Source organism: Phaseolus vulgaris, chromosome 2, assembly GCF_000499845.2.
Source record: "Phaseolus vulgaris cultivar G19833 chromosome 2, P. vulgaris v2.0, whole genome shotgun sequence".
In the NCBI taxonomy this organism is placed as follows: Eukaryota; Viridiplantae; Streptophyta; class Magnoliopsida; order Fabales; family Fabaceae; genus Phaseolus; species Phaseolus vulgaris.
Window position 1 is genome coordinate 44,391,076 of NC_023758.2, and position 26,074 is coordinate 44,417,149.

General features: G+C 32.2%; 3 protein-coding genes across 3 annotated transcripts; all 3 read left to right on the forward strand.

The window, feature by feature from the left end:
* Positions 1–268: 268 nt before the first annotated feature.
* LOC137812494 (probable methyltransferase PMT26) lies at positions 269–6,037 on the forward strand. Its single transcript, XM_068614486.1, has 9 exons — positions 269–469; positions 1,214–2,334; positions 2,420–2,569; positions 3,301–3,571; positions 3,767–3,877; positions 3,964–4,138; positions 4,808–5,080; positions 5,168–5,362; positions 5,441–6,037. The coding sequence occupies exons 2-9, from the start codon at positions 1,252–1,254 to the stop codon at positions 5,679–5,681; spliced, it is 2,499 nt and encodes an 832-aa protein (XP_068470587.1). The 5' UTR covers positions 269–469; positions 1,214–1,251; the 3' UTR covers positions 5,682–6,037.
* Positions 6,038–8,160: 2,123 nt separating this feature from the next.
* Positions 8,161–8,981, forward strand: LOC137812496 (nuclear transcription factor Y subunit B-7-like). Its single transcript, XM_068614488.1, has one exon. The coding sequence runs from the start codon at positions 8,225–8,227 to the stop codon at positions 8,912–8,914; it is 690 nt and encodes a 229-aa protein (XP_068470589.1). The 5' UTR covers positions 8,161–8,224; the 3' UTR covers positions 8,915–8,981.
* Positions 8,982–10,838: 1,857 nt separating this feature from the next.
* Positions 10,839–18,919, forward strand: LOC137812495 (E3 ubiquitin-protein ligase RGLG3-like). The gene is made up of 12 exons (XM_068614487.1): positions 10,839–11,119; positions 12,077–12,399; positions 13,029–13,113; positions 13,198–13,338; positions 13,421–13,534; positions 15,463–15,560; positions 15,661–15,740; positions 15,809–15,914; positions 16,779–16,906; positions 16,981–17,113; positions 17,212–17,268; positions 18,580–18,919. Exons 2-12 carry the CDS (start codon positions 12,094–12,096, stop codon positions 18,661–18,663), a joined length of 1,332 nt encoding a protein of 443 aa, XP_068470588.1. The 5' UTR covers positions 10,839–11,119; positions 12,077–12,093; the 3' UTR covers positions 18,664–18,919.
* Positions 18,920–26,074: the final 7,155 nt, after the last annotated feature.

The window sequence follows — 26,074 nt, forward strand, 5'->3', positions numbered from 1 at the left end:
ATGGTCTTTGTTTGGCAAACCCCAACACGTTGAAATGTTGATCCCCACCGGTTTCACGCGATTCATGGGAACGTCATTTTCTCATACTACACTTAACACCGTTTTTTGACCTTTGCCCCTACTTTTTTTTTCTTCTTTTTTTTTATTCTCTCTCACAAACATCACATTCATTAAGATTTCCATTTTTAATTACGAAACATAAATTCTTTAAAAATATTAATATTTTTTAAAATTTAGTTTAAATATTAAAAAAAGACAATACTATCTTACAAACGCCGGTGAAACGACAAACGGTGCTCTACCCCACCCTCTCGTTTTGTTATATCTACCTCAACACTTCCTCATTGCACTCCAAATTCCGAGTTTTCGTTCCGCGTTCTTCTCTTTCCACCTTCGCCATGCGCAACACAATGCGGAGATAGCCTCTTCCTCTTCCTTCTCAGATTCGCTCTTTCCCGAACAGTAATAGGTTTGTCCAATCATCTTCCTTTCATTTCAAGCTATTCAGATCCACGGACACATTCACCGGAATCGTGCTTTACTCTGTTTACTTTTCGCATTTCGCGGTTTCGCCTGTCTCGGTTCAACGTTTTTCTTTTACCGTTTTCTTGTTTTTTTTTTCTAGCATGCATTTGCGTGACGTTTATGCTATACCGGTGCAGTTCTTTTTCCGGCAGAGTAGATCTGCGCGAGAGTGTTGTTCATTTCGAGTTGAACGCGTCTATGCTTCTTTTTTCAATTCGTGGAATGTCTTGAATCTTTGAAATCTGTCGGTTCCGTAATTCTTGGCAATGGAATCTTCGTTGTTGATTTTTTTTTTTCATCCGTTTTTTCCGGTTGTTTTTATCTCTTTAGCTCGTTCTTGTTTGTTGAATTTGTTAGATCCGGTCGTTTTACTATGTGAGACGATGTTTTCGGGTTGAGAGAGAGAAACATGCATCTCGTTGTGTGTCTGTGTTTCCCCTGGAATTGTGCAAGGCTTTGACAGTCGTCAATGTCGTGTATGAAGAAATTCCGTCGCCTTATGTTTTTGTCAATTTTTTGTGATTTTCCAGATTTGCAAGCTTTTCTATATTTGATTTTCGTTTGATTTGTTGGTTCATGTATGTATTTTGTCATCAAACTGCATGGATATTGGCAATTGAGTGTTCACACTGCTGATCCATGGCTAACAATTGGGATGGTGTTTAATTGTTGTTTTGCTAATGTCCAGGTCTAAACTATCTGTGAACAGTTCCACCCTCTAACAACATGGCTCAAGCTAAATATAGTAGAATAGATAATAATAAGCGATCGGCGTCGAGTTACTTTTCTACAGTGACTATTGTCGTGTTCGTTGCTCTTTGCTTGTTTGGTATTTGGATGATGACGTCGTCGTCTGTAGTGCCTGTGCAAAACGTAGATGTGTCTCAGGATAATAAGAATGAGGTGCAGGATCAGAGTGGGGTGATAGAACAGAGCGAGGGGAAAAAACAGGCAACTGACCCCTCTAATAAAAGTTCTCAACAGTTTGAAGATAATCAGGGTGATTTGTCTGATGATGCAGCCAAAGGGGATAGTAGTGTCGCACCTGATAAAACCTCTGACGGACCAGAAAAAGGAGAAGATAAATTGGATGAAAAGTCTGAAGAGAAACCTTCTGAGGAACCAAAAACAGAAAATCAAGATTCTAATTTTGGCGAGAAGAAGTCAGATTCTGAAGAGAGCGTGAAGAAATCAGATTCTGATGAGAGCGAGAAGAAATCAGATTCTGACGAGAGTGAGAATAAATCTGGTTCTGATGAGAACGACAAAAAACAGGAATCCGATGGGATTGAAAGTAAACCCGAATCAAATGATAGCAAGCAGTTAGATTCAGACTCAAATGATAAGAAAACTGATGATGCAGGTGAAACATCAGATAAGACCGAAGAAAAGGGGGAACAAAGTGGTAGCAAAGACTCTGATGAAAATTCCGATGAGAAGAAAACTGATGACAGTGCCAACAACCAGGTTTCAAATGATGTACTCCCTTCTGTGGCTCAGTCAGATCTTCTGAATGAAAGTACCGCACAAAATGGTTCTTTTTCAACTCAGGCATCAAAGTCAAACAATGAAAAGAAATCTCAAGAATCCTCCAAGCAGTCTACTGGGTACGATTGGAAACTGTGTAATGTCACTGCTGGCCCTGACTTCATTCCATGCCTCGACAACGTGAAAGCAATTAGTAGTCTTCCAAGCACCAAACACTACGAACACAGAGAAAGGCAATGTCCCCAAGAACCTCCTACCTGCCTTGTCGCCCTTCCTGAAGGATACAAACGCCCAATTGAATGGCCCAAAAGCAGAGAGAAGGTAGACATTAACACAAATGCTCGTCAGTTACCATACTTGTTTAAAATTTTATTCTTTCAATAAATAACAAACTGTTTTCATGCAGGTATGGTATTCTAATGTTCCACACACTAAGCTTGCTGAATATAAGGGGCACCAGAATTGGGTGAAAGTAACTGGCGAATACCTTACTTTTCCAGGTGGTGGAACCCAATTCAAACACGGTGCACTTCATTACATTGACACCATACGACAGGTAAAATGTATACCCTATTCTGGTCAGGATTAACGGTTTGTTGCTTTTACTATAGTGTTGAGTCTTTATATATAAATCTGGACAACATTTTGCTGCTTGTTCTCATAAATCAATATTGTATGTGCTATATTACCTTAGGGCACACAACTTATTAGATTTTCTAGATATTAAATGTTTGTACTTTTTATTTAAAACTTAGGGCACAAAATGCTTCCTGTTGATCTAACATTGACATTTATTAGGTGACTGGTACGAGATTAAATTGTCTGATATTTTACATTAATATTGATATCTCCGAAGCAAAGAAATTTTTTGATATTGACATTAAAATAAGTGATTGCAATTTGTTCCATGTCTAACCTTTCGGGGTTGGGGAACCCTAATAGATTGGAACTGTAAACAACTGTACAATGGGATTTGAGGTTCTACATTGAACTTCTTTGACTACAGGAGAAAAAACTGCTTCTGCAAATGTTACTTTTTTGTTATGTCTCCTGGTGGAAAAATCATGTAGGTAAGAACTATGCATATATGCTGTGCTTGGAGACTACCAAAATGTAAGAAATAGATATATCAGCACTATTTCAACTTCTGCCAATAAATTTCTTTAGAAATGAGAGAACTTGGACATGGTAAATGACTAAAAGAAATTATGCTTCATGTGGCCGTTATATGTTTTCTTTTTCGATGCTTGAGTTTTGTACTTAACATACGGAACTTTTATGCTGCAGTCTGTACCTGATATTGCTTGGGGCAAACGCACACGTGTGATTTTAGATGTTGGATGTGGTGTTGCCAGCTTTGGTGGCTTTCTCTTTGAAAGAGATGTACTTACAATGTCATTAGCACCGAAAGATGAACACGAAGCTCAGGTACAATTTGCACTTGAAAGAGGGATTCCTGCTATATCCGCTGTGATGGGCACAAAGAGGCTTCCCTTCCCTGGGAGAGTATTTGATGTGGTCCATTGTGCGCGCTGTAGAGTTCCTTGGCATATAGAAGGTAGCAATGACCTAACTTTGATTTTGATTAGATGAATTCTTGTTCATACAAGCTTGAAATTTTATATAGCGTTTTGGTACTTGCTCGGGCTTGGGATTTAGATTTTAAGAGAACTTGTAAATAGAGTGTACCTGATGTAAAATTCATATAAATTTAACTAGACTTTTTTGGGACTTGCTGCCTGTATACGTGTAGGTGGCAAACTTCTTTTGGAGCTGAACCGAGTTTTGCGACCTGGTGGTTTTTTTGTATGGTCTGCTACTCCTATTTACCAGAAGCGTGGTGATGATGTTGAAATATGGCAAGGTAGACAAGCATATACTGTTTTCTGCATCTTTTAAGCATTTTAATGTTGCTGTATTAGTTCTGACTTTTTCTGAATTAATTTGCAGAAATGAAGAAACTAACAAAAGCACTGTGCTGGGAAGTTGTGTCCATCAGCAAGGATAAACTTAATGGAGTTGGTATAGCAGTGTACAAGAAGCCAGATTCCAATGAGTGTTATGAAAAAGGATCCACTGATCGGCCTCCTATGTGTCCAGACTCCGACGATCCTAATGCAGCATGGTATTTCTTTGTCAATTGAGACATCAACAATTTTTTTCATTAAAAATAAAAACAGAAAAAAGGAGTTTCTAAAGAATTTAATTGTTGATATTCATCTTTCACTCTAATATAAATATTGTAGATTTTTCTATTATTGTTATAGTTACCAACATGTTATATTTGCAAAATTTTATGTTTTAATATCTACACCTAAAAACTATTCACTTTATTCTCTATGCATACATTTTTAATTTTTTTAGTCCCTTCACATTCACATTTTTAATATGTTTTAGTCTCTACACATTTTCAATCTATTTTAGTCCTTGGTGTCCAAATTTGTAGAGAGACTAAAAAATGTGTAAAAACTAAAATGAGTAATTTTTGTGTGTAGAGACTAATCAAATCAAATCAATCTTTATTTGCAAAGGTATAGGGACCAATGAAACACATAAACAGCCACAAATCAAATCTTGTACGGTTCTTTAGTTACAAACAGAGTCTGCTTCGAATGAACAAATGCTTTATTTCTGTAGTTTCTACTTTTTCAATCTCCCGTAGTATTCATTTTATAAGATAGAACACTGATAAACACTACCTTTTTTAAACTTCCCTTGTGCATTAATTGGATAGTTATTATGCACCCAAAAAGGTGTAATATATATAGCTGCTGCCTAATATCTCTGGCTGCAGGAACGTTCCATTACAATCTTGCATGCACAAATTACCTGTGAATTCAACAGAACGTGGGTCACAATGGCCACAAAACTGGCCAGCAAGATTGACGAACTCACCTTACTGGCTGACAAGCTCTCATGTTGGAGTTTATGGAAAGCCCGCCCCTGAAGATTTTACTGTTGATTATGAACACTGGAAACGTATAGTGTCCAAGTCTTATCTTAATGGGATCGGAATAAAGTGGTCCAATGTGCGGAATGTGATGGATATGAGATCAGTCTATGGAGGGTGAGCGAAATTTGGTTTCTCATTTTTCTCTGAATTATGTTAACCTGCTGTTATTGCCACCATGACAAGTTGTTTTTTGGGTTACAGGTTTGCTGCTGCCTTGAAGGATTTGAATATTTGGGTCATGAATGTGATTCCAGTGAATGCTCCGGACACGCTTCCTATAATTTATGAGCGAGGTCTCTTTGGCATGTATCATGACTGGTGTGAATCATTTAGCACCTATCCGAGGTCCTATGACCTACTTCATGCAGATCGTCTATTTTCAAATATTAAGAACAGGTGCTAACAACTATTTCTTTTCTCATTCATCACCAGTAACATCTATTATATACTCATGTTCTTTCTACGGTCATGCAGGTGTAATTTGAGAGCTGTAGTGGCTGAGGTTGATAGGATTCTTAGGCCTGAGGGAAAGCTTATTGTGCGGGACACTGTTGACATCATTAACGAGATAGAAGCTATTGTGAAGTCCATGCACTGGGACGTTCGCATGACTTATTCTAAAGATAAGGTGGGCTTTTTATGTGTCCAAAAGTCTATGTGGCGGCCTAAAGAATTCGAAACACTCGAGTATTCTATTGGCAAGATACCAACATGATTCTTTCCTTTTGGCTGCTCAATATTCTATCTACCTTTACTTCTGCCATTATTTATGTATCATTTTAGTTAGCCCTTTATGTCTTCGTTTTTTCCCCCTTTGGTAACTAATTTTGATCCCTGTTACGATTTGTGTCTTTTGCTGTAACATGGTGCTATAGTTAAGTAAATTTAATCCCATTCTTTCAAATGTAGAGGCTTTTGGTAATTAGTTGAGATTCTTGGAATGTTATAGGAAGATATACACACCATAGTTGGTGGTAATTGTGCCATTCAATACATGGGACAATAGCTATATGTTGTTGATTCAAATATCAAATACTGGAAGTGAAGGCTTAATATTCTTATGTTTTGCAATTTTTGTCTATAGAAATTATAAGGAGCATTGTAAATGGAATCCACATGATTCAGTTTTACAAAAAAGAAAGAGGTCGTGTGGTTCTATACTCTGAACTAAATTATCGTGTTTCATTTATACATATCTATTCATTTTATTCTTTATCATTCTTAGCTCGATTCTTCTTATTTTGCGGATTTCATTTTTTAAAAGCTATCAATTTTTTAAAGGATAATTCAAATTAAATTGACCGTTTTACGCTTCATACTATTTTTCTATGATTTTGTTTCTTATCATCCGCATTTGTTTTCTTCGTAACTTTTTTTTTTTTATATTATCTCATCTATTCTTGTATTTTATAAAAAAAAAGTATCAGTCGGTGATCGTAACAAAATAAATAAAAGACATCCAAAAAAAATTAATTATTTTATCTGATAAGTATTTAGAGTATTGTTATGTCTTTGCCTGTTACAATAACGTGGTATTCAATGTGTAGGAGCTAAAAAAATATACTATATACACTGCTTTAATTAATAGTACAGAATTGTGATGTTGGTATATGCAATATGCATTCCATGATCTCCAATTTCAATTATGTCAAAAGATAACTTAACATCTTAGCTAAATACTCAAAATGACTAGTCCAAATAAATCATTTATTCATGGTCTATCCTGTGAAACTCCAATTGAAGGCATCCAAATATAAGATTCCTTAAAAAAAATTAATTTAATATACAATTAAAAAATAAAAATTAGAATAATTTATAAATTTCCCTTAATGAGATCATTCCTTGAAACATATTAGAAAGCGTAGTTGGTCATTTGATCTCAAAATTGTTAAATGATTTATAACAAATTTTTTACATATTGTTTAACCGTATATAACGAAATTGGTATTTATTTATCATTTGGTTGTTGATTTCCCATATTTTCAAATAACACTTTAAATAGTGAACTAAGAGAAATTATAATATAATCCATTTTAAGTGGTGTAAAAACTACAATATCTCCAAAGCAAACCTAATCCATTTTGGATCTACCATCTCTTCAAAGCATATTGGATAAGTGACTCTTGGTCTAATTCCATACTATAATAAAACAAAGGATATTGTGTTTATTACTTGCAAGTTATTTATCAAAAACTGACTATCTCCAGCTTCAATTATTTTCAGTTTCCCAGTACATATATAATTATACATGTCTTTCATTCTCATACCATGTTTATCAAATTATCAAATCTCCTTGCCTCTTCTCCCAAATATTTGTAATTTCGCACCAAAAGTCACCATGGATTTTTTTATATCTCATTTTAACATTTGTTTAACATAAGTTTCTTCTCCTCCTTTTGGTTTATTGTTTTAAATATGCCTCTGAGTCTGAGTATAAAAAATCTTTCAAATTCACCAACGTTTTCTCATTATCATAATACAGCATGCTCCCTTTTTCTTACACTAAAACTCATTTTTAAAGCAGCATGTGTTTGATTATAGACTTCATCTTTAATGTATGCAAGTTTATCAATAATAATACTTTAACCTTGTTAGTATAAAAGTGATTGACATTCACTTTGGTCCAAACAATTTTTTTTTAAAATTTGACTTCATTGGAAGATATAAATATATATAATTTATATTTTAATCTAAAATAACAAAATATGAAATAAGAAAAGCAAATGGATAAATACTTATAATGATTTTCTTACTTTTAAGGTTGACCAACAACATAAAATAGGAAAAAAAATATGTCCATTCATTCCATTGCACTGAAAAATAATCATGAAGTATTGATAAAGAAACACAAATCTAGGACACATGATAAAAAAAATTCTACTTTTTATTATGATTCCAGAGTGTGATAATATTAAAAAAAAGCAATAACAGAGAAAAGATTAGGTAGATGACGTATATAATTATTATAAAGTTAATTATTTAGATAAGTGTAGGAAGATAAAGAAAGAAAAGAAAGAGAGTTTTGGATGTCAATAATAGCAGTGTAATCTAACATCTGGAGCGAGTCCGGTGGATTTGATTGGTGAAAATCCACAGCACCCATTTTTTTGTTTTCGAATTTTCCTTGTCCTAACCCTTCTTGCATGCCTATTTTTGTGCCTCTCTTTCAGTTTATCTATACAGTAATATGCAACATTATTAACTAACTGATATATATCCAAATCTTCATTTCCTTTATCTCAACATTTTGTATCTGTGATGATGGAAGATGAGAACCATGCCACTTTGCCAAATGCTTATAACTCCGGAAGCCCCGAAAGCCCTTGCTTAAAGACAACCAACACCAACATCAACAACAACATCAACACCCCAACCACACACAACAACAATAATCATAACCATAATAACAACAACAATAACCACAACAAAGAACAAGACAGGTTCCTCCCTATTGCCAATGTGGGAAGAATCATGAAAAAGGTCATTCCTTCCAATGGAAAAATCTCTAAGGACGCAAAGGAAACTGTCCAAGAGTGTGTCTCTGAGTTCATCAGCTTCGTCACTGGAGAAGCCTCTGACAAATGTCAGAGGGAGAAGAGAAAGACCATCAATGGTGATGATGTCATATGGGCCATCACAACCCTAGGGTTTGAGGATTACGTTGAACCCTTGAAAATTTACCTTCAGAAATATAAAGAGATTGAGGGAGAAAAACTTAACATTCCAAAGCAACTTCGTTCTGAACAAAGGCTACAACAACACCAACAAAATAATAGTAATAGTAGCCAAGAAGATAATAATCAACAGCAATTCAATGCTGCATATGCCTCAACCAATCTCATTTCTCAGCCTCCATATGTGGCCACTGATCAGAAGTTTTCACTACCCTTCTCTCCAAACTCAATTCAGAATCACCACATTGATTCAGTGGGCCACTGGTATGAATAAGATATATAAGATCGACCAAGCTTTTCTATGTTTGGTTTCATTTTTAATTTTATAGACATTGCGTATATAGAATTTCATTTTTCATAATAAAGTCATGCATCCACCAGCTTAAAGGTTTCTTTTTCTGTTTCTTCTTTGATACAATCACATATCACAGTTTCAACAAAAGCACTTCTGGAGACACAATTCCATCTTTTTACAACAATTATTTAAGCACTTTTAGGTTTCAATAACATGTTAATTCCTTTTCCATGTGTATCTACCGTAACACATGCACGTCAAGTACTTGTGGGTGGGTATATAGTTGTAGCAATATGAACTCAGATTTTCTGCTTCTCCTTCAACTTTTCTCTCTCTCGTTCTTTTCTTTTCTCAGACTCATCAATTTCACTAAGGATTTATGGTTCTCCTACGTTTATTAAACAAATAATATTGTGAAAAAAACCTTGTGTTTTGAATTTCACAGATTTTTAAGCTTTTTAAATATATTTTGTGATCAATGGAATATTTGTATTGTGAAATTTAGGTCTAGGGTTACTTATATTTTTCGTGAAAGAAATACTTGTGCTGATAAGTTGTTGGCTAATTTATGATTTATTTAGAGAGAATAGTTTTTTCATTGGTATAATAAGTTTTCATTTATTCTGTTCTTAGAATTATTTATGAATAGGTATAGTCTGCTTATGTATCGTTTTTGTTAACATATGGTTTTGGTCTAGTCCCCATATTGTTTTTTAATAATATTTTTTCGTGTGATGGCAGATGATTGTTGTTTTTAATAATATTTTCTTTGAATAAATAATTTAATTTTTTATTTGATTAAAACATGTTAATTACTAAATATAAAATATTTTTTACATATATCAAATAATTTGTCAATAATTCAAAAAATATTGATCCAATAATTCTTGTAGTCAATATTTCAAAATAATCTAATAAACTATTAACTAAGAATAATATTCATGTTAATGATAACATTAAAAGAAAATCATGAAATAGAAACTAATTTTTAGAGACCAAAATAATTAGTTGCAACTAAATTAGAGATCATTTTAGAAACTAAATAAAAAATTGGTTTTTAAATTAGTTTTTATTATTGTTAAATAGTTTCTAAATTGGTATCTAATTAACAAGGTTTTAGAGACCAAATTTAGAAACTAAATAATTGATAGTTAAAATCGTGTTGCTAATTAAATACCAATTTAGAAACTATTTAACAATAATATAAACTAATTTAGAAACCAATTTTTTATTTAGTTTCTAATATGGTTTCTAATTTACTTACTATTGCAACTAATTATTTTGATTTCTAAAAATTAGTTTCTATTTCATGATTTTCTTATAGTGTAAAAAAATAATCTCTTAGACACTTATAAGAAAAATAATCACAGCAGACTTCAATACAAAAAATTTAGTTCACATTAGTTAAAAAATAGAAAATTCTAACTAATATTAAATGAAAAATAACAATCATCTTTAATTATCTAAATAAAAAATAACTTTTATTAAAGGCTTGTAGGATAATATATTCTTCCTTTAAAAGAAAAAAAAGTGATATCAGTTTTTAAAAAGAAAATAATAGTTTGATAACTCAAAAAATTGTATACATAGGTTTATAAAAATTATGGATTGTTAATATATGATTATCTTTTAAAAAGTAAGTAGCATTGAGTTTGAAAATGCTGGAAAGGTAATCAAATTAGTTAAAAAGCATAAAAGAGTTTGGATTATGATGAACCTTTTGCCAACAACTCCATCACTTTCAAACAACACTGCAAAAAGTATTTCACATTTGACAAAGAAACGGAAAAGTTGGAGTGCACGCATCAAAAGGACCACCAAGTTCAAACAATTCATCATTTTTTTCAAACTTTTTTTCCGATTATTTCCTTTAAACATAGTCCAATTAAATTTACTTGCTCTTAATAGCAAGTTTTAAAATAAATCTGATAACAACTTAACATTTCAGACCTATTTTTAAGCAATTCATTAATTGTTACTTAATGAATAAGTTATAAATTACGCGTTAACTTAAATCAGTTATATTTTAATTTTTTAATGTTTTTATCGTATTTTATAAAATTAGTTACAATATATCCTGTCTGAGAAAATGGTCAATGTGGTCACAGTAGTATCTAGAAAAAGTAGCGAGTTGTAGCGCTTCATCGGTTCGAACTCAGATTCGGTTTCAATCTCTTCGCTCAGGTTACTCAACTCTCTCTCTCTCTCTCTCTAAAACTGATATGATTCTTGATTCGTGCAATTGACGTTAGTGTTTTGAATTTGTGATGCAATTGCAGAATTCTCAATCCAGTTACGGTTATTGAATAAATTGAAATTTTTATTTTCCGGTGATGAAATCTAATGTTTGAAACCAAACGTCGTTTAGTTTACGGCGAGTAATGTTTGTCAGAGAATGTGTCCTAGCTATTGACGGAATACTTTCGAGTTTTGATGTTTTTTCTGTTTTTCGTCTTTGTTCTGTAGCTTGTGTGGAACCTAGCTTTAGGAGAATTTTGTTTGCTGAGAATACTTTTGAATTTCGTTTCAGAAACGTGTTAGTTTGTTATGGATGTGTTGCATGGTTTTCAGAAACATGTATTGCTAAACTAATGAGTCTATTTGTCCTTTTAGAAAGCTGCTGTGAAAATGAAATGTTATATGTTTACACTTTATATAAGCTATTGCAAATGATGCCTAAGCATTAACCGTAGTGATTTGATCCGCATATTTGTTTCTTTCTTGTTATTTTCCCTTGAAGGTATACTTCCTCTCGATTCAAATATAAGCAAAAAATAATAATGGTCATGTTTAACAGATATGATGAAATTCCGACTATATTAACCTTTTTTAATGTTATTATTTCAAATATAGTTATGTTTGCACTTGAGCATCTTCGGAATAAATATGACTGGGGATAATTTAGTTAACGCACTTCTTTATTTCATAAAATGAAAAATATTTAGTGAATTTAAATATATTACTCAATAGTGTGAACTTCGGTAATTTTGCTTACATTTGTGTCCAGAGATAGAATTTTACAACTTAGTGTGAATTTTTATCACTTCTTTTGTTGTAGTTCTCATTTTAATTTGTTTTTAGTCCTATTGTTTTTATCTCCAATTTAACATTGTTGTCTATTTACTTTTAATTTTCATATAGGTGAAAGGACTTTAATTATGGGAAATAAAGAGTCAACGCATGATTCTCATGCTGGTTTTTTCCAGCAACCCCCTTCATCTGATGGAAGTTCAGAAAATACTAGCCATCAATATCGTCAAACTTCTTCCTTCGATGGAAGTTCAGCAAATGCTAGCCATCAATATCATCACTCCCCTTCCTATGATGGAACTTCAGTGAATACTAGCTATCAATATCATCAACCGGTTCAACCTTCTTCATATGCTGGGAGTTCGGTGAATACCAAACAGCAGCATAAGCAGCGACCCACATATATAGCTGACAATTTCAGTTCATTGGATCAGGTTTTTGCTGCTGCTTTTGCTCATTGATTTAGGGGAAATAGTAATTATTAATCTTATTCCAAGGAAAACTTCTTTCTGGTATACTAGAGGATAAATCCTCAATGAGGCGTGTAGGAAAATTTTAGTTTGTTCGATTCTATAATTTCAAATAAACTTGTGTAAGACATTTGTTGATCAGTTCAACTTCTCAATTTCTTGATAGTTTTCAAGTTGTCTATATTATCTATATGGGCATACTAATAGTCATTGAATATATTACAACTTTCAAATATAAATTTATTGATATCTGATTTAGTTTCAGGAGATATATGAACTACGAAGAAATGTGGTTCCATTTGAAAAAGTTGGCATGGCCTTCACCCACACTTGCTTTTAGGTCAATTTGATAAGAAAAAAACTAATTAACTAACTTGTCATTAGCTCTGTGGTTGAGCTATGGAGACTGAAAACAATTGTATGAGGATATTTAAGGACACAAGATAAAATCGAATGGAAATTTTTAGTTTTTGAAAAATGTTTAGGCCAACATCCTCTGGCAGAAACAATTACCTCCCCTTACTGAACTTGATTTTCTGTTTCGTGAGGGTGTCCTGTCCTAAAAAACTTAGCTTTTGCATTTTACATTTCAGGTTGTTTCCGCTTTGAGAGAAGCTGGTTTGGAGTCTTCAAATCTTATAATTGGTATTGACTTCACCAAAAGCAATGAGTGGACAGGTTATTTCTGTTGAACATAAAATTATTAATACACACACATATAACTATGGAGAATGCGGAAAAGTCACACATTGGTAATTGTAGGCAAATATTCTTTCAACCATAAAAGCCTTCATTATATTGGAAACACTCCTAATCCATATGAGCAAGCGATCTCTATTATTGGCCGTACTCTCTCTTCGTTTGATGAAGACAATCTGATACCATGTTTTGGATTTGGTGATGGTGAGAAGCTGTTTCTGATTTACTTTTCAAAGAAATGTTATTTTTTTTCTCCTCTATTGATATCATTAGTATACTTCTGTAGCATCGACACATGATCAAAATGTCTTCAGCTTTTATCCTGATGATCGCTATTGTCATGGTTTTGAGGAAGTACTTGCACGCTACCGAGAGATTGTGCCACAATTAAAATTGGCAGGTTGAATATTATTGTCCTTGCTGACTATATTTTACAATTTTTTCACAAGTTTATATATCAAATATATTTTAGGACCTTCAGAATGACCTGCAAGATATATATCAAGACTCGATTGTAAGAAAAATTATGAAAGATAAATCATTGTAGAAGACATGCTAATTGATGCAAGGAATTGATGTACTGATCCTGCAAAACTTGAGAAAGTTATGGGCTTTGTATACATTTTATAAGAAAGTCTTATCTAAATGTTGTGTGTGTCAAATGCAGACCACATGGTATGTATTTAAACCAATTTACAAAATCAAACAAAAAAGAATCTTGCTTGATAATCAAGAATTGATGGTCCTAATTTCCTAGAATTTGTAACAGCTAATGACTAATTACATTTTCACACTCCACCTCAAGTTGAAGTATATATGTCATATGCATCAAGCTTGTTACAAATACACTCAACACGAGGGCCTCCAAGCCAAGGGACTTGGTGAACATGTCAGCCAACTTGTTGCTAGAATTGACAAATCAGTTGTGATTTCTCCAGAGAGCACCTTTTCTGGAACAAAGTGACAATCAATCTTTATTTGTTTGGTTCTTTAATGGAAAGCTGGGTTTGATGCAATGTGAAGTGCAGCTTGATTATCACAAATAAGCTTTATGTCCCCAATGTTTAAGTGTTGTAGTAGTTGCTTAAGCTAGGTAAGTTCACAAGTGGTTGTTGCCATAGCACGATATTCCATCTCTGCACCAGATCTAGCATAAGAGTAATAAGTAATTTTAGTATTGCCTTTTTCTTCACACAGTAATCTTTGTCTCATAGCATCTTTTATGTATCGAAGGATACATGTCACAATATCCCAATGGCTAACATATTTCATACTCCCCAATAACAACTCTTGATGGGCAAGTTTGTGCATTAGAAGAGACATACAGAGAATCACATTTTTTTTTCCTAACAAACAAAGTTTTAGCATAGTACTAAATGCATGAGTTTGATGGCCTATATGATTATGCCGCACTAGTTTTTCATCTAGTACATGCCAGAAAAAGGAAAGGAATGGACAGACAATTTGTCGAAGAAAAAATTAATAGAAGAAAGAGTTGTCTCACTTTAGGCACTATTTTCTCACACACTTAATCATTCATTACACAATCACCATGAGAAAAAATGGCATTTCAAATCTAGTCAACCAATTGTCGACAGAAACAAAAGACAAAAATATCAGTAAAAAATTTAGAAATATCGTCGATGACCCTAACAGGCAGAGAATCTTTATCTAATGTGTAGTGTGTGAATTTTCTGATGACTGACATATCTTTTTACATTGGTCAGAGAAACAATGGCATTGGTTGCATGATTTGAAGCTCTAGAACCAATATACCGAGGTTTGGATACGAAATTAGAATTACCTTAGTCTAAAAGTAGAATGTAGAGATATCATCTGCCATACCATTTATGGAGTAAGCTGGACTAGAGATTGAAGCGAGTTTTGTGGAAGAACTATAGGCACCAACAAAAACATGAAAGCTGCTCCTCTCTTCCTTCCCAGTCAGAGTAGGACAAGTGGATATGATATATTTTGCTGTTTCCATTAATTGCATGCAGACTTTCTATTGACAATCCTATTTAGGGTCATGAAAGCTCTTTTCTGCAGCTTCCTGAAAGTTTTTTAAAACAAAACGAAGGGCTTATTTCTCTAAATTAAGCTATACATAAATATGTACTAAATTTCCCTTTTAGGTTGATGTATGTGCTCTGTTTTCCTTTTTCTTTCTTTTGTTTTATATAATTTTTAAGGATAATCCTGCATTATATTTCCATTTTTCTTTAATGAATTATTCTTTTAGTCTAAAAAGGAAAAAAAATCAAGGAGATAGATGACTTGGGTATCCAAACAATGATACGATTCTTACAGTTATCTCCTTGTACATAGGTCCAACATCATTTGCCCCTGTAATCGATGCAGCAGTTGATATTGTGGAAAGAAGCGATGGTCAGTACCATGTTCTTGTCATTATTGCTGATGGACAGGTTTTACCTATTTATGTTATTTTATACTATCTTTTCATGACATGATTTAATTATTTTTCATTAAAGTTTGTATTTGTTTCTGAAATATATTTTTTTATAGGTTACTAGAAATTCAGGTACACCACATGGAAAGTTTAGTCCACAAGAACAAGCAACTATTAATTCTATCATTGCTGCGAGGTAAGTCTTTTGCTACTGTTCTTGGTATCTGTCTTTAATGTAGAGCTATTCTGATCATCATTCATCAGTCACCATCCCCTCTCAATTATTTTGGTTGGAGTTGGAGATGGTCCATGGGATGAAATGCAGCACTTCGATGATTGCATTACTCAGCGCTTATTTGACAACTTTCAGGTATTTTACTGATGTATGATCCAAGTATGTGTTCATTCTGCGGGAGTTTGTAATTAGTGTTTGGTATTGTTTAAATTTTTGGGTTAAATGGCTAAGGTTAAAGAAGTGCCTATAATTAGATTCTGAATATAATACTGGTCTTATACCCCTCTCTATGTCAATTATCTAGATCCAATACAGATTATTTTACAACTAATCAATGCCCCGCCCAACAACACAGAATGTGCACTGACACAATAAAAACAATAATACTCTTCTACATGGGATACGTTAATATTCTGACATTTCTCATCAAGATGAAGCTAACAAACAACTTTGTCTATCAAAGAAAACTCATAAAAACATACTTCGCCAAATGAGTCATGGCGGCTTGCAATGGGCTTCAGAAACAATACACGAACCATTACAATTGAAAAGAACAGGCAGTCGGCCACTGCTTGAGAGACAACAGCAACAGCCTAAAGAAACAGTACTGCTGGACTACTTGAGATATAACCAAATTGTACTGATATCTGCATTGACCAAAGATATAACCAAATTAGAGTATATAAATAGGTACAAGCTGGTTTTATATGGTTGAATTAGGTCTAGATCCTCGATCTAAAAAGTATTAAAACTCCAGACCTTTTGATAAAATTGTTCTGATAGATTTAAACATAGCATTAGTATGTGAATTGGAGGTAATGAGTTTGAAAATGACTGCTTAATCGTAGAAAAAGACTGGAAAATTTTAGGTGTTCCATATTTTAGAATACCAACTTTAGTTGTGAACCATTTATGATATTGAGTTTTTATTACTATTATTATTAATAATAATAAAATATAGGCATGTTAGCCACTTTATGTTCCTTCTTTACCCTTCAGTTTGTGAATTTCACAAAGATCATGTCTGAGAACAAAGATGCATCAAAGAAGGAAGCAGCATTTGCACTTGCTGCCCTTATGGAAATTCCAATTCAGTACCGGGTGACCCAAAGCCTACAATTTGGAAAGTAAGTAATGAAATATAGATCTGATGATTTTAAATTATATTCAACGATACAAATCCCAAATTATTCTGGTGCAGTGAAAAGTCAATTACCTACCAACGTAGAAGGCCTTTTCCTCCGCCTAAGGAAGTAATAGATCGTGACAATGCAGTTCTAGCAGTTCCAAAATTTGAATCAGTTGAGCCATCAGCTCCAGCTACAGTAGAATCAGTATGCTTCCTGTACCCCGATTGAGGTGTCTTTCTCCTGCGTTAGGTTCATTTTAAGATCAAATCATGCTTACGAGATAAATGTGTTTCTTGCTTTAGGCGTGCCCTATTTGCTTAACCAATCCGAAGGACATGGCTTTTGGATGTGGTCATACAGTAAGTTTCTTTAATAAACTTATTCAATGCTTATGTTTATGTGCCATAGGGTTTTTAACTATTTATGTTTGATAATCATATTTTTTTTTCTTTATGCCACTGTCAATGTTAATTTTAGGTTTCAAGTTTAATCATATTTAATGCTTATGTTTAAAGGAATTTTAAGTTAAAAAATTTCTTGTTTGGGGAACTCTTACTTTTGTGCTGGGGATGAAAATTGATGGAAAAATGAAAAAGATACTTTCCTTGCTCAAAGTCGGAATAATGCAACGCTTAAAATTGACACGTGATTTTTCAGAAAAAACACATCAACACCTAAAAATTTAAAGCTCGTTGGGTGGTTAAAATACAATTGGGTAAGATGTGATAACTATTATACCCAGTGTAATCAATTGTTTAGTACACCTACCTACATGCAAAATAGGATAGCGTAGTTGACCTTCATCCTATTTTCATACCATCTCACCTTTATTATAATCACTATCATTATTTTCATCACCGATGTTTTTATTGTTGTCAGCCTTATCACTTGTACTACCTTTGTTGTTGTTGTCAGTGTCACCTTTTCCTACTTTTGTTGTTTCGTCACCACCCTATATATACATATTCTTTGTTAACATTATTATTATCTTCGTCACAGCAGCTACTATTGTTAAAACCTCCACCATACAGCAACAATAACACTAATAACTGTCAATTCCATCATTTTTGTTATAATTTTGTTACCACTCCCACCATTATTACCATCACAATCATTTTTGTTATAATTTTGTTACCACTTCCACCATTATTACCATCACAATCATTTTTTTCATTACTGACGTGTCATCTCCATCATAGCAACTACCAATACTTTGTCATCACCACCACCATTTATTCCTTGTCATTGTTACTCTCACCATTGTTGTCATAATAGCCGCCACTATTTCCACCAATGTTGCTGAGTCATCATCTCATTATTATAGTCATTTTCAGCACTAATATATGTCTTGCTCTTATTATATCATGTTTCTATCTTATTTTACTGTATCATACTCCGACCATCAAAGGAGTCCTTAGAGTTTCATAGCTATACATTTATATTGTCAACAAATAAAAAATCAACATTGCTATGACTGTAAGTCTTAAGAGAAAGTAAATGAATTTATTATCCACAGTAGTTTATGATTAAATAATAGTATAAAATAATTTTTCACTCTCGGTACATAGTCCATAACAAACTCACAAAATAGCTGGATGAAACGATCTATTTTCACTTTCTTAAATATAATTGAGTATATCTTATTTATTTGCATTTTGCTTTCGATACAGACTTGCAAGGAGTGTGGCGTAACATTATCTTCATGCCCTATGTGTCGGCAGCCAATTACAACTCGCCTGAGACTATACACTTGAATTGGACATTTCTTAACAGTTCATTCATGCTTTTTATTCCCGATATTACCTGTATAGGAAATGTAATGACCACCTGTAAAATCTCCTTTATAAGATGTACATAAAGGTTTGTATATGCACAGTGTATTTGTGTCTGTGTTCAAACAAAATGTTCATTGTCATTGAATTCCAAAGTGTTTGAATATCTACCCCACAAATTTGAGACTTCCGTCGTAAAGTGGGGGACAATTTTTATGGTTTTCATTATTTTTAAAAATGTGTAGTCTTCTTTATTTAGCATGTTTTTAATCCCTCCATCAAATTTCTCCCAATTAACTGTTTTTAACTTTTTCATCACATGCTGTGTGCAGATGATTATTTAGCCTTTATTTTCTTTTTCATCACATGCTTTAATTGGTCACGATTTGAACTAATATTTTCCAACTTTCATTTCCATTATTTTGGTAACAATAACATGTGCATAAAATGCAAGAAATCAGTTTCGCTATAAATTTTAACACCAAAACACCAATCAAATAAAAAACTACCTACAAAATACACTAACAAAAAAAGGAAAACAAAGTTAGTGTTGACACAGTTGTTCAGTTTTTAATGAAAAATTGAATGAAGAGAAAGAAACAAAAGATAAGTTCAAATTTAATGTCAATTGTCTCTCTTGACATATTCATCACGTGCAGCTCTATCTATTTTGAATGTGCTAACACGTGTGACAGTGATTTCATTGTCGTATTTGACCATGTGTTGGACCCCACCCCACCCACAACTCTCTTCCTTTGCTTACCTCAAGAAAGTGATCCTTTACCTTCCACCCCTCCCCTCTAGGTTTATAGAGATTTGGATATTGTGCCATTCCAACCAGAGTTAATACTAATTAATAAACATCCAAATACTTCAAATCTCTCCTCAAGCTGTTTTTATCTATCTCTATCCTTATACGCTTAAATTAATTTGTAAGATAAGAACTCAATGAATCATATCATAACAATTGGAAATTGTACTACCAATAGCCGAAAAGATGGTCGAAGGTTGACTAGACCACAGAATACAAAACTAAACACGTAATTAGGTATAGACAAGACAACTTAGGTGATAAGCACGGTTAAGACATGATTGAGCTTCGTTTGTACCCTAAGACAGACCCATAACAGCCATAGTCCATCTAGAGCAGTATAAATAGCAGAAGAGACACAAGGTAAATTATTCACTCTCACTCTCACTCCTTAAATCGTTCTGTAGGAACAGAAATCATTCTCATTTATTTGTTAATTCCCTTTCTGTAGACACTGTAGCCTATGTTCTGCACACAGCATGCAGAGTAAAATGGTTTAAGGATGAAAAAGAAACAGTTAATGAACTTCTCTGTAGCAAAACATAGAACAGCACAGATTGCATCAAGGGCCAACAACATGTTATGATATCAACACAAACACAACTAGAAAAGAAAAGAAGACAGTTATTTTATTATACATGGAGATGATATACTTTACATGAGTAGTGGAAATTGAAGCATAACAGTTAAATGAAGGAATATAGAAAGAAAAAAAATAACAGAAAAAGGTTCAGGAGGAGGCTGAAGAAGAATTGGGCTTGAAGAAGATATCCTTTATGATCGAATTTTTCTTTTCTGCTCGGTTCGCCGGAACGTTGCCGAATGAACCCGCCGGATGCGGCCTCCTCACCGGTGGTCCCTGACCCGACCCGTTTCCGCCGCCGTTGTTTCCACTCATACCTCCGCTCCTGCTGCCACCACTTTCTTTCTTTAGGTCAGTTGAATCTGCCCTCTATATTCATTGTTATATAGACCAATATTTTACCTACTGTCATACGAATTTATCCTCATGGGGAAAAACTTAAAATACAAATATTGGGGAGAAAATAAAATAAACAAAAATAGTATATGAATAATTTGTAAAAGATAAAATGAAAATTAAATGTGTAGGAATATATAATAATATTATCTTTTTAAAAAGAGAGACAAGTCAAATATTATAATAGGTAGAATTATGGATAAAATGATAAAAGAATAGTAGTGATTGAAGTTTATTATTCGAAAAAGAACAATCCAAAGACAACATCACTGTGCATTGTGGTTTTCAGTAAGTTATATAATAGAGTGAAGTGTGACGTGAGGTTATGGTTTGACGGTATTACAACAATGTTTAGTGACGAATATGGGTGACGAATTCATGACAAATAATTCATCGGAAGCAGAATGATAATAACCTTTTGCAATTTGATAACCTTCAAGATTATAATTATAAAAAAAATAACTTTTAGTTAAATGAATCAATTTTAAAATTATATATCAAATCATTTTTTTTATAAGCTGATGCATTTTAATTTATAGTTATTAAAGTAATATCTTCTATATATATATACATATTCTCATAATTTATAATACCAACAAATAAAAATCACTTTGAAATATAATTTATCTCTTTGTTTGAATTTTGAAATTGCATAGAAAGATTAGAGTGTGTAGTTTATGGAAATGTAATATGTATTGAAATATAAATTTAATGAAAGTGAGTGTAATTTGGCTTTGAATGATAATTTTGAATTGAATTGAGTTTGAAAAAAAAAAAAAAAGTGTACTCGGTGGCCAAATTTCTGTCAACAAATTCTGATTGGCTGAGTGGACTGTTGAAAAGAAAAAACTAAAATTTTATTATTGACTAAATATTTAAATGACTTTGATATTGATTCTTATTTAATTAAATATATTTATGTGTATGTCTTGAATTTTTTTTTCTTAATGCTTGAAATCTGATAGTTTTTTTAGAATTAATAATTTTTTAAATAATTATTATTTAAATTACGTACGCTAAAAAATTATTAAATAATAAAAATAATTATTCATTATATTAATTATATTAAATACTAATTTAAAGACTAAAAAAATATTCATAACTAAAGGATAAAAGTGTTTTTATTATTAATAAAAATTTATAAAATAATTTTTAAATTTATATCTAAATTAGCTACCTAAATTTTAATTATTAATATTTTAAATTCTAAATTAGTCTCTAAAAACTAGTAGAAATTAATTTATAATATAAAATAATAAGTGTATAAAAAATTTATTTTGTAAATTTTTATTAATAATAAAAATTACTATACATTAATATTTTTTAATTTATAAAATTATTTATAATTTAATAAAGAATAATTAATTATTTTAGTCTTTAGAATTAATATTTATTTAATATTATATGTTGGTATGATGTTATAATGATTTGAGTATAATATCTGTAAATCAAATACATATATAAATGTGGATATATTATGTACATCAATATATGCATACATACATCAGGATTATAATTAGTATTTAAATAACGTAGGTTAAAACATCACACAGGTTGTGAGTATGAATCTTTCAAAAGAGGTAAATATAAAAATCCTATTACTTATTTGTGTTTAATTAATATTATTTGAATTAATTATAATAATGATGATAAATTTTAAACTGCAATTTTAAAGATTTGATCTTAAATAATACAAAAATGGCATATTGAATATCATAAGATTAATTGACGTTGTGTTTATTTTATTGAAATCGAAAGTTTAATATACTTTCACAATTCATATTAACTTACTATGTAAGTTTTAGATTGCGTGGAATTGATAGCTTTGTCGATAAGATGGGTAACTACAATTAATAGTTTTGGGTTAGGTTCAAACAATTCCAAAAGTATACTATGTTTTCTTTTTCAAATTTTCAACCAATTGACTCCAATTTTGTTTTGCAAGTTTCAATGTCATTAGTCAAATTTTTCAAGACACTTTTAATTTGAACAACTCCTCAAAAGCATAGTTAGCAAACTTGAGAAGGTGGATATATATACTTGTAGAGGCTCACATGTGACCGAATTATCATTCTCCTTGAGTTGTGTTTTTTTTTTTTTTCATGTTTCTTTAGTTATTAGTCGAGACTGCACCTGTAAAAGATGTTCAGACAAACAAGTAAGGATTTAGATAGTTGAGTGCAGTTAATATATTGATCAAAACGTACATACATTATCATTGTACTACATGTTTAAATATAGAGTTTGTAATGAGCTTTATCATTGATAAGTCATATTTGTTCTCGCCAAAATGAGTTCGGTCGGAATCCGGGTGAGTTCCTAGTGGTCTCCCTTTAAGGCTCTAGTGATTCAAACTCCAGGAAATGAGGGAGGTTCCACCTGTAGAAAATACTTCGACGCTTAAGTTAGTAAAAACATCAAATTTTGTGTATATAATAGATATAATGCTAAAATTTGAGTTGATAATACTCTTTCTGAGTGATCATCTATTTATAAGTGTTCATTGGCTTTGATCTTTAACACTAGTTTCTCCTAGGCTTTGATGTGGCATATTATAATATTCTTTCATAAAATCTGAATATCATGTATATAAATAATAGTATTTTGTAATATAATCAAAACATTTATGTAATATAAGCAGAAATATTGTGCAAGTAAATTATAGCATTCAAAGAGGTTAATGTAACATCCTTAATTTTACCCATATATAATGTAATAAAAGTAAAACAAGCAATATCAAATTACAAATAACATATACTACTTTCTCATATGTGTATCTCAAAAGAAATATCCCTCTTCACAGGGATTTAATATATATACATAAAAAAGTTTTAACAACAAAACAAAACATTCAAATAAAACTATCTCATTCTCCAGCTGTTCACTAAGGAGCTCTATCACCTGAAATCTCATCTGCTCCCATGTAAAACACGATCATCACAGATAAAGAAACAAACACAAACAAATAACAGGGTAAGCTATCTATATAAAAAGTTTTGATATAATTTAAATTTCAAATTAATAAGCATAATTCATCAATTCTCATATGATTTCTCAAACCATCAAGTGTCTATTACATTCATAAAATTCATCTTTCATATGTCAGACTTTTACTGACTCACAACACATAGACACTTGACCCTACTTCCGGAAGACTTGTGTATTGAAATTAGCATCCAGAGACCTGCACCTGTCATACTACTACAGCCATGCACATAATTATCTCAATATCTCATCATCTTCATATGACAGGGTAAATCCATTTGTGCTTTGATCAGTTCTTTCAAACCTCAGAATCAGCCAATGGACCTCCTTCGACTCTCACTGAATAACTTCATCTATTTTGATTCCATTATATCAGTAGAGTCAGGATCGTCTCATTCACAGGACACTCACAAATCAATACACCCTAATAACAATCTCAACATGGTAATACTACGTCTTGATCACACTTTAACCTCGTTACATACATCATTTAACATATCAATGCACCACTCAATCACTTCATATATATAAACTTTCTAAACAATCCAAATATATCTCAAACTTTACTTAAAACACATAATTAATTCCAAATATATGCTCTTTAAATCTGAAATCACACAACACTTTCAATTCTCAATCACAGTTTTCAACAAATTATTCCCATAACAGATTCAAAATCAACCATTCCAGACAATCCTGCAAGCAAAAACAATTAGAATTGGTGACCACGTCACCTCCACATCCAGAATCTTCTAACCTAGGGTTTTATTGAAAATAATAAGACTCCCTTACCTGAACTTTAGTTGATGCTCACCAAGAGCTCCAAACCTACCCAAAAGCTTAAAGGTAATTAACCTGCACCAAAGAGTCCTAATCAAAATCTAACTATATAACTAGGACCTTGAGTTAACAGAGATTAACCCTAAAGCTAAAAGAGTCACATGTAAAACTCATGTAGACAACCTATCAAGTTCAAAATTTGACTCAAAGAAAAGGGCCAAAAATGAACTTACTCTATTTAGGATTTTGATCGGGCAATCTTGTAGAGTTCATTGGCAGGAGTTCAATGGCAGACTCCGATCGTCAAACTGATAGCTGAGGATGTCAGAATCATAGATAGAAGGAGAGGAAAGGAAAAGGGTACGAAAATAAACTTACTATATTTTGATCGGGCAGTCTTGTAGTCTTTGCTGCCAGGAGTCTAATGGCGTACTCTGATCGTCGAACAGATGAACGAGGAGGTCAGAATCTTAGAGAGAAGGGAGAGAAATGAAAAGGGAAACTTTTAGAGAGATGGTGGTTATTTTAAAATGAAACCTGAATAACTGAATTTTCTATTTATATGTCATTTTCATTTTAATAATAAAATATTCAGGTATCATTTAAAATATATCACTTCTACTCTAAGGTTATTTTCTAGATCCTTACATTTGAGATATTATGCATTAAAATCATGTTAGTTGTGCATTTAATAAGATTGATTCTCCAAATATATTTATCTAATTTAATAGTATTATACTAATATAATTGTGGGAGTTTATAACAATAATAGTTTCAAAAATCATGGTGATCTTCGCCTTGGGCCACCTGACAGGTCGGGTCAATCGGTATATGACCGACCAAATTCGGAATGGTACACAGCCCCCAGTCTTGAGCCGAGCGAGCGAGGCAAAAAAGCTTGTCGAAAACATCTCCAAAAAGACTTGTACATGCCTTGAGAACTCTTTTCATAGAAACAGAAGGCCCTTTTGCTAAAATTGTTTACGACAAAGTTTAATAAGGTTTTAAAGCGACATATTACAGTATCTTTTCATAAAAATTGAATATCATATGTATAAATCAGAGTATTTTGTAGTATAATAAGGAAAAACTGTGCAAGTAAATTTGGATAATTTATATAATATTTATCAGGGATATTACGCAGAGCATTTAAGTGATGTAATCGAAGATATTGCACAGAGTATTTATGTGATATTATAAGGGATACCGTGTAAGTAAATCGGAGCACTTAAAGAGGTTGAGATTTTGTACCTTAAAAACACGTTAATTATGTTGTGACGAGATTGTTTATTATTGATATTATTTTAACAATATCAACGAATTGGGTTTTAGGCCCACCTTACCGCATTTTGGGCTTGCTCAGTCGGTCTTATTAGGCTACCTGATGGGTCTGTCTACTCGGCCTAATTCTTAATAGTCCTGAGACGGTACAATATGTATCATAACTTAAATAGAATTATCTGGTTTGTTGTGTATCTTTTTAATTTACCTTAATGTATTAACTATGGTTGGTCAAACGGTTCATCCGGCCACAATTGTTACAATATATATATATATATATATATATTTGGATTAAGCTTCACTTTCAATATATATATATATATATATTTTTTTTTTATTTTTTTTTCAACTTATCAAATCAATTTCGTTTTCTTTATGGTAAGACAACGTAATAGTGAGGGTCATTCTCATCATTAAATAAAGTCTTATCCATTCTCATAGATTTCAAATTATATGACTTTTCAAAAGAAAGATGACAACCATGAATTCTCATTTGAAACTTATAAATTTCGAGACTTAATTACAATGAAATAAAAAAACTATGAATGAGTTATGTA

What these genes read in the sequence shown, in the direction of transcription:
- LOC137812494 (XM_068614486.1), top strand. Translation starts at nt 1,252, where the DNA reads ATGGCTCAAGCTAAATATAGTAGAATAGATAATAATAAGCGATCGGCG. An exon ending in ACATTGACACCATACGACAG is followed by an intron (nt 2,570 to 3,300) that starts GTAAAATGTATA and finishes TTTATGCTGCAG; the next exon opens with TCTGTACCTGATATTGCTTG. An exon ending in GACGATCCTAATGCAGCATG is followed by an intron (nt 4,139 to 4,807) that starts GTATTTCTTTGT and finishes CTCTGGCTGCAG; the next exon opens with GAACGTTCCATTACAATCTT.
- LOC137812495 (XM_068614487.1), top strand. Translation starts at nt 12,094, where the DNA reads ATGGGAAATAAAGAGTCAACGCATGATTCTCATGCTGGTTTTTTCCAG. An exon ending in ATGTTTTGGATTTGGTGATG is followed by an intron (nt 13,339 to 13,420) that starts GTGAGAAGCTGT and finishes ATACTTCTGTAG; the next exon opens with CATCGACACATGATCAAAAT. An exon ending in CTTTTGGATGTGGTCATACA is followed by an intron (nt 17,269 to 18,579) that starts GTAAGTTTCTTT and finishes CTTTCGATACAG; the next exon opens with ACTTGCAAGGAGTGTGGCGT.
- LOC137812496 (XM_068614488.1), top strand. Translation starts at nt 8,225, where the DNA reads ATGATGGAAGATGAGAACCATGCCACTTTGCCAAATGCTTATAACTCC.